This window comes from Sitophilus oryzae, unplaced genomic scaffold (genome assembly GCF_002938485.1).
Source record: "Sitophilus oryzae breed Bouriz unplaced genomic scaffold, Soryzae_2.0 scaffold_801_pilon_pilon, whole genome shotgun sequence".
NCBI lineage: Eukaryota > Metazoa > Arthropoda > Insecta > Coleoptera > Curculionidae > Sitophilus > Sitophilus oryzae.
Genome location: NW_022147419.1, coordinates 926,819 through 942,669, shown reverse-complemented (window position 1 = coordinate 942,669; position 15,851 = coordinate 926,819). Strand labels below are relative to the sequence as shown.

General features: G+C 31.3%; 1 protein-coding gene across 1 annotated transcript in view; it reads left to right on the top strand.

Annotated features, from left to right (window-relative positions):
- LOC115888562 (echinoderm microtubule-associated protein-like CG42247) overlaps positions 1-15,851 on the top strand; it is a 90,665-nt gene that overhangs the window by 35,956 nt on the left and 38,858 nt on the right. The window contains exon 6 of the mRNA XM_030908315.1: positions 11,382-11,567. Within this exon, the coding sequence (XP_030764175.1) occupies positions 11,382-11,567 (186 nt within the window). The remainder of the gene's footprint in view (positions 1-11,381; positions 11,568-15,851) is intronic.

Genomic DNA, 15,851 nt, shown 5'->3' with positions numbered 1-15,851 from the left:
TAGACCTTTTGATATTGGGAATAATTCAGATAGAGTTGAGCCTATTTTAATTCTTGCGGAACGATTGCAATAAAGTTGCTGTAGCGCTTTTATTAGTGTTATATTTATTGGGCTTTTTTCGAGAACTTCATGGAATCTCATGGGGACTAAATTCATCTTCTATTAGGGTTTTAAATATTTTTCCGTACAGTCTGCTAAGAGTGTCAGACACAGCTATACATCTGTAGTTAGTGCACATACCTTTCCTTCATTTTTTGTGGATCGGAGTTATCTATGACGTTTTCCATGAATCAGGTATGGGCTCCCCGTTAATATATGTAGTGAAAATACAAGCGAGAATTTCTTTCAAAATTTTCGGTCCGCATTTCAGAAGTTCCGCTGGTATTCCTTCAGGACCACCAGCATGAATTTTGCATCTTGAATTTAAAAAAATATTAAGTTCACGTAGAATAGTCTTATCTGATTTGATTGGTAGAGGGAGGGCTATTGAAAGGCATGCATCACCTAGAAGTCATTAGACATTGAGTGAGCGGAGCAATGTTATTTTAGTCTGAGTACCAAGGCATGAGGGTCACAAGTGTAACGAAAAATTGAAAGCTAATTCAAATGAATATCGTTTTTTAAAATATCTTAAAAATGTATTTATTTTTTAAAAATTGATGCCTTCTAACAATCAAACTAAGTACTTTTCTATAACGGTAAAGTGTGTTCAATTAACTTATTTTTTGATTCCAAAACCACCAGTAGTAGTTGTATATCCACGAAATATTGGGACACTCTGTATAAAAGGTCTATTTTATATACTTGAAGTAAAAGGATTTAATAAAAATTATAGTTTTATTACCTTTTCGGATCTTTATTTCATTGGATTACTACTGATCTTAATTCTAAATTATAGATTTGTTTATTATTTGTTATTCTATACATATCTATTGTACTAAAGTATTTGGTTATTCGCAAATATAATAATATTTGTATTATTCTATGTGACATTAATTATATAGTTACGTGTACTACTTCATTAGCGATTTGATAAAAATAATTTAAAGAAATGTAATATAAAATGTATAAAATTAGTGTCATTTACAGTAATTAATTTTAATGAAAATTAGCATTTTGATACCAGATAAGATTATTTGGTTATAATGTTTCTTTTAATTGAGGTCAAACAGTTTTATATAAAGTGAACACTAAAGGAAATACATTCTGATATCCTGGGAAATGTCACATAGGCGTAAAATTATGAGGAATTTGACCCAAAAAATTATGACTAATGTACAAAGATGTAATGTATAAAAAATAAAATTGAATATGCATATTTCAAGAAAACGTGTAATAGAAACCAGAAATAACTCACACGCACAAACACTACAATTTTTTTTCCGTACATAAAAAATAGTAGGAACAAAGAAGTTGATATTATTCGTTTTTCTTAAAGTGTGTTAGAAGGCAGTTACTTTCTTCTAATAACGATAGCTAATAAATTATTAGTTAATCATCATAATAATACATATTTTTCCTTTAACACTTAAAAAATTAAATAATACATTAGTAAATATGCGTTCTATACTCTACATTTTTTTAACAATATTCGTTAGAGAGCAGAGACCATTCCTACAGATATAAAAATTGTAAAATATTTTCTTCTAGTTTGTTCTTAGCGAACAGACTTTTATGAAAATGGATATAAAAGTTAAAAAATAAAGAAGTGTGGACCATATACAGTAAAATTGCGTATCACTAAAGCATTATTAATTTCTAAAGATAAAGAAGGTACTTTTACTCATTTAGTATTTACGAGTTTGTACCGTATGATCGAATAAAAACGGCGTCAGCGATGGATATGAAATGAAGATCGCTGTCATTTTATATGTAAATTTAAATGGGAAATATCATCGATCGTCATTTTCAAGCCAACTGGACGCCGTTTTTATTCGATCATGCGGTATTTATAGTAGAATATTTATATTGGTACACTCTTTTTCGTATTAATAGCCTTTGTACTGTAATATAAATATTCTAAATTCTTTTTTAATCGTTAAGGAAAATACACAGTGTAGAAGTACCACTTTAGTGATACAAACAGATATATTTTCTATAATTTGTTTCAGACTGTACAGGTTATCTCAAATATATTATAAGAATGTATTGCTAGTGAGGAACAGAAATTGAAGGCAAATTGAATATCCTTTTCGTTCAACAGCTTTGAACTACGCAAGCGTGAGAAGTAGTTTTCTAAGTTTATTTACCACGTAAATCAATTTAGCGTCTGACTATTCGCTCCTTTACTTATAAATTTAAATTAAATCTCTGACATATTTAAAGAAAAAACATGAAACGGATAGATATGATGAATATCTAAAATAACAGGTTGAAATAATGCCATTGATATTCCTAATTCTTTTCATTGGCTTCACTTTCCACTCATTGTGTAAATACGGTACTAGCAATATAGTCTTATAATATATTTGGGTTATCTGTACATGACCTTCCTCCTCTATAACCACTCGGTTTTTCTTCAGCAAGATCTCTATAAGAAAACATTTCTAGGCAATCAAAAGGGATCCCTACACTAGTCGCTCTCTTTTACTTAGAAGGGAATATCAAACTATTAATAAAAATTGCACGTTCAACTAAAAAACGTTTTTAATAAACATATTTAATCACAATCGTAAAATCAACTGGGTCACCGGTAACCACCTAACAAACCAATTCCAATTTCTAAATACCAGGTCAGCCTCAGGGCCATACACACAACTTAAATAAGGAACCCGTAACAACGTCCCAATTAAAATAATTTCATTTCTATATACGATTTTTCCGGCCTGCGACGCGACGGCTTACATGCAAATAAGGCGGAAAACGCCACTGGATTGGTTTGTCGAGAAAAGGAAAAACTCAGGGGCGTAGGTTAAATAGGACATGGTCACAAGGAGAAAAGGAAATTGTGCCACTGATACGTTACCGAGCTTGGCTAATTAATATTTATATGTTCCGTAATGAGTGCTAAGGAGATTTAATCAGGAGAATAAATCAGGTAACTGTTTAAAAGGAAATTCCACACTTTTTCTTTAGCGATCTGCAAAAAGATAAATAGGACATGTTTAAATACTTTGCAAACATATTCTGCGTTCAGGCACCTATTTAAATTATTCCTTTTTTTTTAATACTACAGTATCAAAGCAAAACAGAATAGAAAATATACGAGTATTGTGAGTTTTTTATTATTATCTTGGGTCTTGTAGATCTACTATGTCCCCCTTTCTTGAGTTATAACTCATCATAAAGTCTCAGGGCCTTGACAAAAACCAGTACCTGTGACTGTTTTCCATCTCCGAAATCAGTCGTACCCGCACGAATGTGGTTGTCGTCTCGGCGCACTCAGTGATGAGGTGCTCCGATGTCTCCTCATTTTCTCCCTGCATTCGCCGTTTTTTCTTAGTTTTAATATATTTAGATGTTCATTGAGGAGACAGTTAAATAGTCCTGTTCAAAACCCCCTGACAATCCGAAGATTGTTCTTACTTAATTCAAGGAAAATCTTTTATTTTTCTCGGTGGTAAATCCTGAAAAATTTCTTCGAGTGTCTTAGACAGAATTAAAATATTAAGAAATCCACATCAAATATTTAGACACGGAATGTTAGGAAGATGAGTCAAAAATGTATAAAACAAAGAGGTATGCATCATATACAATTAAATTGTGTAGTATTAAAACAAATATGTATATAAAATTACATTACATCAACATTAGACCATTTCTGTATTCTGTTATTTTATTTTGTAATACTTATAAAATTCTGATGATTTTTTTGCACTAGTATACAAAGATTTAGACAAAACTACTATTATAATAAAGAACTACTATTAAATAATGAGTTAAGTTAACGATTACATTAAAAAATATAGATATCATTTCGATTTCATTTAACCAAAATTCCTTATGTACTACAGCACAACATTTTCATAATCTTGATATTTGTAATTGTTTTCTATCATTTTTATTCCATTATAAGGAGATAAGATAAACAGGAAATTTCTCTACAGTATGTCGACGGATTGTCTTTACAAAAGGAAACACTATTTTATTATTGATATTTTGAGTAAAATGGTTAATTCCGTTTATATTTTTCCAAATTTCTATACTGTTTTAAAGAAAATTAAAAAAAAACATAAAAATACGGTTGAATTTTCAAAAATAAAAAAAAATAAAAAAACCAACTGCGTTTCTATGGTAATATAATTTCGTTTTCATTCTTTAACAGATTGTTAATGATATAATTTTAATTAACGTCATATTTTTTGCTGTTTTAAAATTTTAAAGAAGCACAAAATCCATTTAGTTCAATGCTACGGAAAGGGTGATAATAGTTATCGGAAAATGTGATACTTTAACATCAAAAATATGACGTTAATCAAAATTAGTTATAACCATAGGTTATAACGATCTATCAGAGAATGAAATCGAAATTATATTACCATAGAAACGCCTTTTAATTTTTAGGACTACATTTTTTTAAAAATTCAACTACATTTTCATGTTTTTTTTAATTTTCTCTAAAACGGTATGGATATTTGGAAAAGTATAAACGGGATTAACCGTTTGAGAACAAGCACACATTTTTATGAAGAATGAAATTTTTCTCAAAATGTCAAAAATAAAAAAGGTGAAGAAAAAAAGAAAGCAAGGAAGGAAGTTACGTTACGCTAAGTGAACAACTGTAAACTGGAGCTGTTCTCTGATAAACATGGCACAGTGACTGCATCATAATTTTGCCAATTTCAATTCAATATTACATGTGATATGCAGTTACTATTTATTTATTTATTTGTCCTATCTATCCCCCTCTATTTTCAAATCATGGATAGAAAATATTTATGTGCATATTTAAGATTTATTTTGAGATTCACGAAAACATTTTTGAAATGATATTTATTCTGATATTTCTAGGGATAGGATTGAAATATTGACTTAATAGTTTTAAATATTCAAAGAGTTGCTACCATTTGTATTATACATTTAAAAGTAGGACAATGCCACTAAAATCGTGTCAATTTGAGGTTAAGATATGCAGAATTAGATTTCAAACTAATGCAAACTAAATAGTAATGTAAACCGTATATATTTGAAATTACTATTAAAAATTTTTTATATCTTTATTTCTTCAGTAGTAGGTAAGAATCTAAGCAGTTTGTAAGATCATTAAAAAATCTTTAAGTCTTACTAAAAGCACAATAAATGCAAAAAAATTGTCGGTAAACCTGTCATAGATAAATTAGATATTCAATCAGTAAAAATAAATAATACACATTATACATGTTACGGTTAAAGTCCAATGTCCGGTTAATGTTGACATTAACAGGTTAATGTTTGGGTTAGGTTATGTTTTTAGTTGTGTGTTATTCTCGATATTAACCGGTCAATGTCGATATTATCCGGACATCGAACCATAACTGTAACATACACATATTCAATCAGTAAAAAAAATAATACACTAAAACACAACATTAATTACATAATTTAATTCTTCTAATTAAAATATCTAACTTAAGAGAAAATAACAAAATCAACGTGCTAGAATTACAAGAATAAAATTATTAATTTTGTTCAATAAAAAAATTCTTAAAGGCATATTTACAAATATTGCTTGCTTATTTAATATAACAAATAAACAAATACTTTTATCAGATATTATTCCATTCATTTATATCGTAGTAACCAAAAATGTAAATTAATGAAAAATAATAATAGAACGTTCATGAGGGCTTAAGAAATTATGAAAAATAATTGCACTTTATAAACAAGATTAAAAGCTGTTATTTATTTGTATTTTAAAGTATATGCAAATGACTTAATGTAGTTTCATGCAAATACGCCGCAGGCGAAAATTCCCAGGGCGCCGTAAGAAAAAATATAACCAAATTTTATTTTTTGTGTATTTACTCTTAATTTGTAATAAATGATTTAAAATTAATATGATATTGTATATATTTTTCTAATTTTGTTGTTCAAGCTTTCAGACGCTGTTTTAGTGTCAATGTTTCAAAATAAACCAATTTTAGATGTTTACAGAAAACCCACAAATACAGATAGATACTTAAATATCACATCTAATCACAGTATAAGTGTAAAAAAAGTTGTTATAAAAAGTTTATATGATAGGGCAAAAATAATATGTTCAGACGACATTTCACTAAACAGAGATATAAACCACATAAAAAAATATATTAATAAAAAAAGACTATCCACTATATTTTATTGACAAAACATTAAACGAAATACAAACCCCAAATCATATACACAATGATAACAAGGCACAATATATACAATTTACAATTCCATACATAGGAGGCGTTTCGGAAAAAATAAGAAGGATAAGAAAACAATATAACATACGAACATCTTTCAAAACACAAAATACACTTAGATTCATTTTATCACATACTAAACCAATGAATACAGAACAACAAACAACAAATGTAATATACAAAATACCATGTGAATGCGATAAATTTTACATTGGTGAAACATCTAGACCCTTAAATGTTCGAATTAAAGAGCATAAAGATTATTTAAGAAAGGGAGATTTTCACAAATCTAAGATTTGTCAGCATTCATGCGACACAGGGCAGAGAATAAATTTTAATAACGCCAAAATTATAATGAAAGAAGCGATAGCCTCTAAAAGAAAAATAAAAGAGGCTTTTTTAATACAATCTAATAAAAATAAATGTATTGCTCATGCATCTGTAGATGTTAGTAATGTATGGCAATCGCTTCTTTGATTTTAAAGAACATAACATAAATAAACATAACATACGTAAAAATTAAAAACAAATTAAAAAATAATCATACAGAAATTTGGAAGCTTTTTTATATTGCTATGCGCTATTTTTTTAAAAAGAAGCTGCAATGTTACAGAAAACTTAAGTCTTTTTATATTTAAATCATTTTAATGACTTAAGTCATTTGATTTCAAGTCATTTTTCGAAATAGAAAAGGATTTAAGTTTTTTTAGAAAAATCTTTTTCTACTTCGGTATAAAGATTAAATCTCAAATAATTTTCAAAAAGACTTAAATTTTAAGTCAAAAAATGACAATAAAATACAATAAAATCAAATGTCTTAAGTCATTAAAATGATTTAAACCAAAAAAAGACTTGAGTGTTTTTTAACTTAAGAAACGCTTAAAAATGGTTCAAGCTTCTTCTTCGAGGTTTGGAATCGACTATTTTCCCCCTACTCACACCGTTTAGCGACGCCACTGCCTACGTCCGTGCAGCCATCGTCATGCGAGCCGCGCCGCCGAATCCCTGCCGTCCATCCACGATCCTTCATATTTGACCTTGAGGGACTCGAGTCTCATTCCCCGGCCCCCCACCGCCGCAGACCGGCAGCCGAGCGAGCCGCTCATTAGCACAAATCATTCGCGGCCGCGAACGTAGGTGGCTCATTACAGCCGCCCAAATCGTCCGTCGTCTTCATACGAGCTTGGAGATCGGGATCGTTCGTATCGCGAGAGTGTGAGAGGTCCAGATTTGAAAAAGAGAAACTGTATATTATTTCTATCAACCGTTGTTTTTATTTCGTTCGCCATTTTTTACTTGCCAATGTTCAATTTTGAGTTTGATGAGGATACGTCGTTCGCTGTCGTTACCGTACCCAATATGGTAAGAATATTTATTAACTTTAAGTTGATTATCTATTTAACAATAATTATAAAATAACAAACTATATAGAAATACACTATTATATTTATAACAAAAAATGACAAAACGCAAGGGAGATACCAATAAATCATGTATTCATAAAAACACAGTTTACACATATTTTTCATCATATTATATTATTATTCTTTTAATAAAAAAAATTGTAGGCGTAGAACATGTATTAATAATTTGATCACGATTTTTTTTTAATTTTCTCTTTCTTATTTTCTATATACACTTAAATGCAACACAAAAACGCAACGGAACATTTTTTCGTCAAGTTTAAAATTATTTTTTTACTTTTAGCCCTATTTTCATGAATTTTTTAGCAAACTGTACATAAATTTATGACCTTTAATTCATTAACTCAGTTTTATATAAACTTTAGTACTTGGCTTATTATACAGGGTTAATTGAAGGGTTGTTTTTTACCCTAACTTTATAACACACTGTGCAATAATTTCATAAGTAACTTTTCCTAAACTATTATTTATCGATCAGAGCTATATCTCCTAAGCATTTTGTTTTATGACTCATGTCAACACATGTCTTGGTTAATTTTTAAGAGCGAAATGAACTTGCCACCAAGAATTTGCAATTTTTTCAACTATCATTACATCATGATGTTATTTTTTAATATCACAAAGTGGCTTTGGTGACTATTGTCGTAATGTCATATGATACTGATTAGAACTATATATTGAAATTTAGAAAACGTTAAAAAGTAACGATGCAGGCTTGGTTTTAAAAAATGTTAGTAACTCTAACAGAACTAAGGATATTAAAAAAATAACAACAAATGTACAAATAATCAAAAAACTTGTAAAAAATAGTCTAATACTTTGTATTGCCTCCTCCGGCTGCTATAACTCTATGTAGACGTCGCCGTCGGTTCATACTGTTACTGAGGCTGCAAATATATTTTGTTATGTGTTTTCATTCTTCAAGAACCAAGAGAATATTTATAATTTTGGCCATCTTCAACAAGATCAATGACTTTTGCACAACCTTCGACACTAAGAACCATATTCAATCGCACACAACAATAATCACCAAAGTCACCTCGTCATTATGAAGAATAACATCAAAAAGTAACGATAATTGAAAAAATTGTAAAATGTTAGTGTCAAGTTCATTTTGCCCTTAAAAATTAACCAAGGCATGTGCTGACATGAGTCAAAAAACAAAATATTCAGGAGACATGGTTCTGACCGAAAAATAATGTTTTAAGAAAATTTTCTCACGAAATTATTGCACAGGGTGTTTTAAAGATAGGGTAATAAACAACTTTTCGATTAACCCTGTATAATAAGTCAAATACTAAAGTTTATAATAAACTGAGTTCATGAATTTAAGTTGATATATTTATATACAATTTGCCAAAAGAATCAAGAAAATAGAGCTAAAAATAGAAAAATATAACATTTTAAACTTGACCACAGATTTATCCGTTGCGTTTTTTTGCATATGAGTGTATAAAATAAAAAGTACTATTGATGTAAATCGAACTATATTACTAATAAAAAATTAAATTTTCTTCACAACTAAGTACAGTACAAAATAGAAAACAGAAATTTCATATAATTAGAATTCTGTATTTTTTAATTCAATCCTTTAATAATTTAAATTTAAAATTCTTTAATCTATTCCCTTCTTATATCTACGAAGTTCTAATAAAAAATATATTTTATGTAAAAAAATGTTTAAGAAAATGTAGATCAGAGGCAGTAAAATTATGGAAATTATTATGAAATAATTCTTCTTCTACTTATTTGAGATCTAGTCTGTTAGTTTTAAGGTTGCTTCTGTAGGAGTTCTTGGGAGATGGACTGCGGGAACTCTCTTTCTATCTATTTGATCTTTGGAGGTCTTCCCGGCTGTCTCTTACCCATGGGTTTTCCTTCAAGAACTATGTGTGGTAGCCTGTTTTCTTCCATGCGTTTTACGTGTGTGAACCATTGTCTTTTTCTTTGCCTACCCCATCTGACTACGTCCTGTATTCCACATTGTTGTCTGATATTTCTGTTTCTAATTCCGTCTCTTTCAGTCTTTCCCATTATGGTTCTTAGGTTCTTCATTTCAACGACCCTTAACATGCTTTTGGTTTTATTTGTTTCCTCTCGGATGTCTATGCCCATTATTGGTCTGAAGGGGTTTATCCACACTATTTGCCTCACACATCCTGACATAGCCGTTTCTCTGTTTATTTGTCTCCTCAGATCTTTCTCTGGATCATGGTAGTACGACACATCTATTCCTAGGTATCTATAAACTGTGATACTTGCTCAATAATTTTGTTTTCTACTACAAGTTTGCATCTTACCTTACGTAAGGATAATCATATTTAATTCTCCGCTTACTTGATAGAATTTATGCTGTCTCTGCATATGGTCCTCTTGTCTCCACGATAATGGCAGCCTCATCAGCGTAAGACACCACTGCTAACTCTGTTGTGTCCCATACGATAACCGATATTCATCGAGGTCACCTTTTCTATGATGATGTCCATTTAAAGATTGAATAAGACGGGGCTAAGGCTGTCTCCTTGTGTAATGCCTCCTGGTGTTGGTATGTCTCGTGTTAGATTATTCCCTGCTTTTACTTGAATTGTGTCATCGATATTTAGCTTTGTTATGATTTTCACTATATTATCAGGCACTTTTTCTCTTTTTTTTTAAATAAAAATAATTCAGTTCTATTAATCCCTGCTAAAAGGAAAATAAGAATTATCTTTCAATAAAAATTATCTTCAATCTGCAAACAAAATTTCAAATGATTCGTTTCTTTGAAATTTTGTTGTTCCATTTCTTCTTTTCTTTATGTATTTGACCTGCTGCTCGACCCCATTGTAAGGAATCAAGCCTAATAAAATTGTAGCATTTGAAAATGTTTTGAATCCACGAAACGTGTATGTTCCTTTGTCCTATAATTTATAGATCAGGTTTTCAGCATGCACCTTCCTAAAGACCTATTCATTTATTTTGTTTATTTGAAAATTTGTTGTTTTGGGCAGTTTTGTATTATTTTTTATGTTAAAATGTTACACTATTCACAAAAAAATCGTCAATACGTCAAAACACCCTTTTGACGTATAATACGAATCGTATTATCAAAAAATAAGCGTTAAGATGACATGGAAATGACGATCGATGACATTCTTTATATAATTTTATATATAAAATGACAGCGATCTTAATTTCCAAGCCAACTCTGATGCCAATTTTTTTTTGGATCGTATGGCATTCTAGTTTGTTGACTTACTCTTTAGATGACTTACTTATAGGCCTCTACAAAAGCAAATTATAATTTTTAATTTGCTTTGCTTCAACTTTTAAAAAACAATATGTTTTGTATAAAAATCCACTCTAGTATTGTAATATTAATATTCCTAGAAGATTTCAATTATGTATTGATTTAGTTGCAGTATATCAGAATGCAACAAATAATTGAATCACAACACTTTATGGTGTAATATATTTTAAGAAAGACATTACTAAAACGGCAAAAAAAAAGTTATGATATTTAATGTTAACACCTTTGGTTAACACTTCATCCCTGTCGTATAAAAAGTCTATAATTTGTTTTATTTTCATCTATTGTGTCAAATATCGAAAATTTTAATTTAAATCTTTTTTTAACAATTATCAACTGAAAATATTTTGTTAATTTTAGGCTGCTAGTTATGGAAAGAAAAATGGTATCTGGTATGCCGCGCCAGGAGGTCAAGGTTGGAGCAAAGCTACCAGCAGGAAAGCCTCCATAGTAGAGACCGACGTCCCTCCACCAGGAGGTGGAACCATCAAACCTTCTTCGGGCAGAGTCATTCGCATTATTAATAATATGGACCATACCGTTCAGGTATGTATGAAATGATAAATGTAACATTATAATTATTGTACAGTATTGCAATTAATGGTAAAATACTTTAAGTAAAAATCTCCTTTTTACTGCTAGGGCTAACCTAGCCGACCATATAATGGCCTAAAAACTTAGCGCGCATCTAAATCGGTCTATAAATAGGATTAATAAGATTTGTAGGGCCATTTCATCTGCCTTTTTTATGTCCTTGTGATACTTGTGCTCAGATACTCGAGCTAACATAACATTGTTGCGTCCCAATGTATTCAGAGCACGCACACAATCTCACGCTAGTCTAGAATTGACCTATGTAGATTTCTTTCTTCTACACTAATAAGGATTGCGATTTTTCTCCCTTGTAAAATTATAATATTTTTGGATTGGCTTGCAAGGAAAGATATTCCTTGTTTCAGCGCTACTATTCCAGCTTCTACGCCTTCTGATATTTTTTAGACATCTGTATACCAGGTCATGTCAGCTTGAATGGGTAATAAATTTATTGTTAAAGCTATACCTTGTGGCTGTTGCATCTATCGGTACTCCTAATACCTTGTCTGCTTTTGGATCCTCAGTTAGTTTTCGATTTCCAGCACTGTGCGTCTGGCTTATGTCCTGTTTATTCTGAACTAACCTGTATATGGCAGATCTGGCTTCGCCTTGTGTGAAAGTGTGTACTATTGGTAGATTTATCAGGGCTTCCATTGCAATTTGCCCACTGATTTTACGGTCCCCGTTACATACAGGCAAGCAATCCTTTGTGCTCATTTCTCCTTCTTCATTTGAAATTATTCAGATCTTCTCACTACCATAATTTCTTGTATTTCATACACAAAGTAGCCCATATAATTTGAAAAGCATTTAACAGCCGTACATCTGCTGAAGTCGTCCTGATGATGAAGTATAACTCCGAAACCTATCGACAAATGGGTGGTCTCCTTGTAGTTCTTCATTATTGAATTTTCATTATTTTTTAAAGCTAAATATTTAAAAAAAGAACAGTTATATGGCAAGAAATATCTTTATTTTAAATATTACATATTGATACTGCAAGAACCTTTTACTTTTTATTAATATTCAATTGATTACAATTTTTGGGACTGTACAGTATGTCCCCGGATTTGTATTTACTAGAGAAAAAACTTTTTTATTATTGACATTTTGAAAAAAATGCATTCTCCATAAAAATTTTTGCTTGTTCTGAAATGGTTAATCCCGTTTATACTTTTCCAAATTTCCATACCGTTTTAGAGAAAGTTAAGAAAGATATGAAAATATTGTTGAATTTTAAAATCAACTCCTAAAAATCAAAAGGCGTTTCTATAGTAATTTCAATCCGATTTCATACTTTGATAGATGGTTATTAATAATTATAATTAACGTCATATTCTTTGCTGCTATTAAAGTACTAGATTTTTCGATAACTATCATCACCATTTCCGTTGTATTGAACTAAATAAATTTTGTGCTTCTTTAACATTTTAAAACAACAAAAAATATGACGTTAATTAAAATTCTATGAATAACAATCTATCAAAGAATGAAACCCAAGTTATATTACCACAGAAACGCGTTTTAATTTTTAAGACTTCAACAATATTTTCAACAATATTTTTATGTTTTTCTTAATTTTCTCTAAAACCGTATAAAAATCTGGAAAAGTATAAACGGAATTAACCATTCTAGAACAAACAAAAATTTTTATGGAGTCAGTAAGTCAATTTTTCTCAAAATGTCAATAATAAAAAAAAGCTTTTCCTCTTGTAAAGACAATACGGGGATATACTGTATATGATTCCAAAAAAATCCTGTATGCGTATTTCGCCACTGCACTGCAAGAAAATCTACAAGATAAAATAATTATTTTTTGTAAACACTTCTGCGTTAAACCTAAACGGACGCTGCTTGTCAGAAGTTATGTTTACGGTAATATAAATTGTATTAACGTTTCGGAAAGTTATCTGTTTCCGTCGTCGGAAGCAAAAAAATACAAAGTATTCTTTCTATTTTTTTGCTTCCGACGACGGAAACAGATAACTTTCCGAAACGTTAATACAATTTATATTACCGTAAACATAACTTCTGACAAGCAGCGTCCGTTTAGGTTTAACGCAGAAGTGTTTACAAAAAATAATTATTTTATTTTGTAGATTTTCTTGCAGTGCAGTGGCGAAATACCCATACAGGATTTTTTTCGAAAGATGAATCCGCCACATAGGTATAGACATTTTTTACTGTATATGATAATTTTTGACCCTAATACTGTGGCCAAATTGTAATAAATATAAATATTTTTATTACATTTTTCATATTTTTATAATTTCATGTAAAATGTATAGGATCACCGCGACCTTACAAATCTATAGTGGCCCCCTTTTTGAGTTTCTTAATAACTCATCATAACTCACGGCTTTGTCCAAAACCAGTATCTGTGACGGTTTTACAGCGGTTACTTCTCCATCTCGTGTCGTCGCACTCAGTAATGAGGCATTCTGGTATTTTCCCATTTTCCTCACAGAATCTACATTTGCCGTTGTTTCTTACCTTCAATCTATTGAGGTGTTCATTGGGGAGACCTGTTAAAAACCCCGTGACAATCCGAAGATTCTTCTTCTTCTTCTAGTGCAAATCCATTAATGGATGTTTGCGATAACATTTTCCATTGCTTCTCTGTTCCGGGCGGTGTGTATTAATGACTGAACATCGAGTAGCCCCGTCCACTGTCTGATATTCCTCAGCCAAGACATTTTCTTCCTTCCGATACCCCTTCGGCCTTCGATCTTGCCTTCTATCAACAAATGCAAGAATTGATATTTGGGGTTTCGCATTATGTGTCCCAGGTATGCGGTCTTTTTCTTTTTAATCAATTCAAATAATTCACGCTCTTTGTCAACGCTCTGAGAACTTCCTCATTTGTCAATCTAGTCGTCCAAGGTATCTTCAGGATTCTGCGATATGGCCCCATCTCAAAAGCCTCCAATTTGTTGATGGTAGCTGCTTTCAATGTCCAACCTTCCATACCATAAAGGAGCACAGATCACACATAACACTTTACGAATCTTAATCTAAGGCTAAGGTCAAAATCAGAACAGACAAGTATTTTTCGAAATCTCAAGAATGCCTGCCGAGCTTGTTCGATGCGACATTTAATTTCCTTGTCTGATGTCCAATTTTCGGAGAGCCAGATGCCCAAGTACTTAAATTTATCTACTCTTTCTATGGGCCTTGAGTTAAATGTTAGGATGGAGTTTATAAACACATCTGGATTTCTGGATATAATCATAAATTTGGTTTTCTTGATGTTGATGTTTAAACCCATTGCTTTGCTCTGTTCTCCTACCTTGTTGACCAGTTGTTGTAGGTCGTGTATATTGTCTGCAATTAAGACCGTATCGTCGGCATAACGAATATTATTAATCCACACTCCATTAACTTTGACCCCCATTTCCACGTCCTCCAGACCTCTTGAAAATAGCTTCTGAGTATAAATTAAATAGGAGTGGAGACAGCACGCAACCCTGTCGCACCCCCCTTCTAACTTGTATGGGATTGGACATGGTATTGGACAATTTTATTTGTGCTGTTTGGTTCCAGTATAACTTCTCAATGCATTGGATGTCTTTATGATCTATATCAAGTCTTTCCAGGAGCTGCATTAATTTGTGGTGCTGTACGCGATCGAATGCCTTTTCGTAGTCTATGAAACACAGGCACACATCCTTTCTCTGATCGTAGCAGTTCTGGACAAGCACCTGTGTTGCAACTATCGCTTCCCTGGTGCCTTAACCCTTGTCTGAACCCCATTTGCGAATCGCTCATGTCCCTTTCACATTTTTTGTAAATTCTCTGGTGTATTATTTTCAAAAATATTTTTAGGGTATGGCTCATCAGGCTGATAAGTCTGTGATCTTCAAACTTTCTGGCATTGGTCTTCTTAGGCAGGGGTATAAAAGTAGAACGCAACCACTGTTTGGGGTAGTGACCTGTCTCATATATAATATTGAATTAAGTATTTCTGCTTAAGTATTTCTGCAGGAATTTCATCTGGCCCAGCCGCTTTGTTATTTTTCGAATTAAGTATGGCTTTTTCAATCTCATCTTTAGTGATCGATGGGCCGGTTAGTGAGTTATTGATATCAGTTGAGGGTCTTTCATCGTCAAAAAGTTCTTCTATATACTTTTCCCAAACATTGTTCTTTTCTATGCTTTCGAGGACAATCTGGTTGTTATTATTGACTGTCACAGTTGATCTCATTTTTTTATATATGCCAGCAGTCTCCTTCAGCT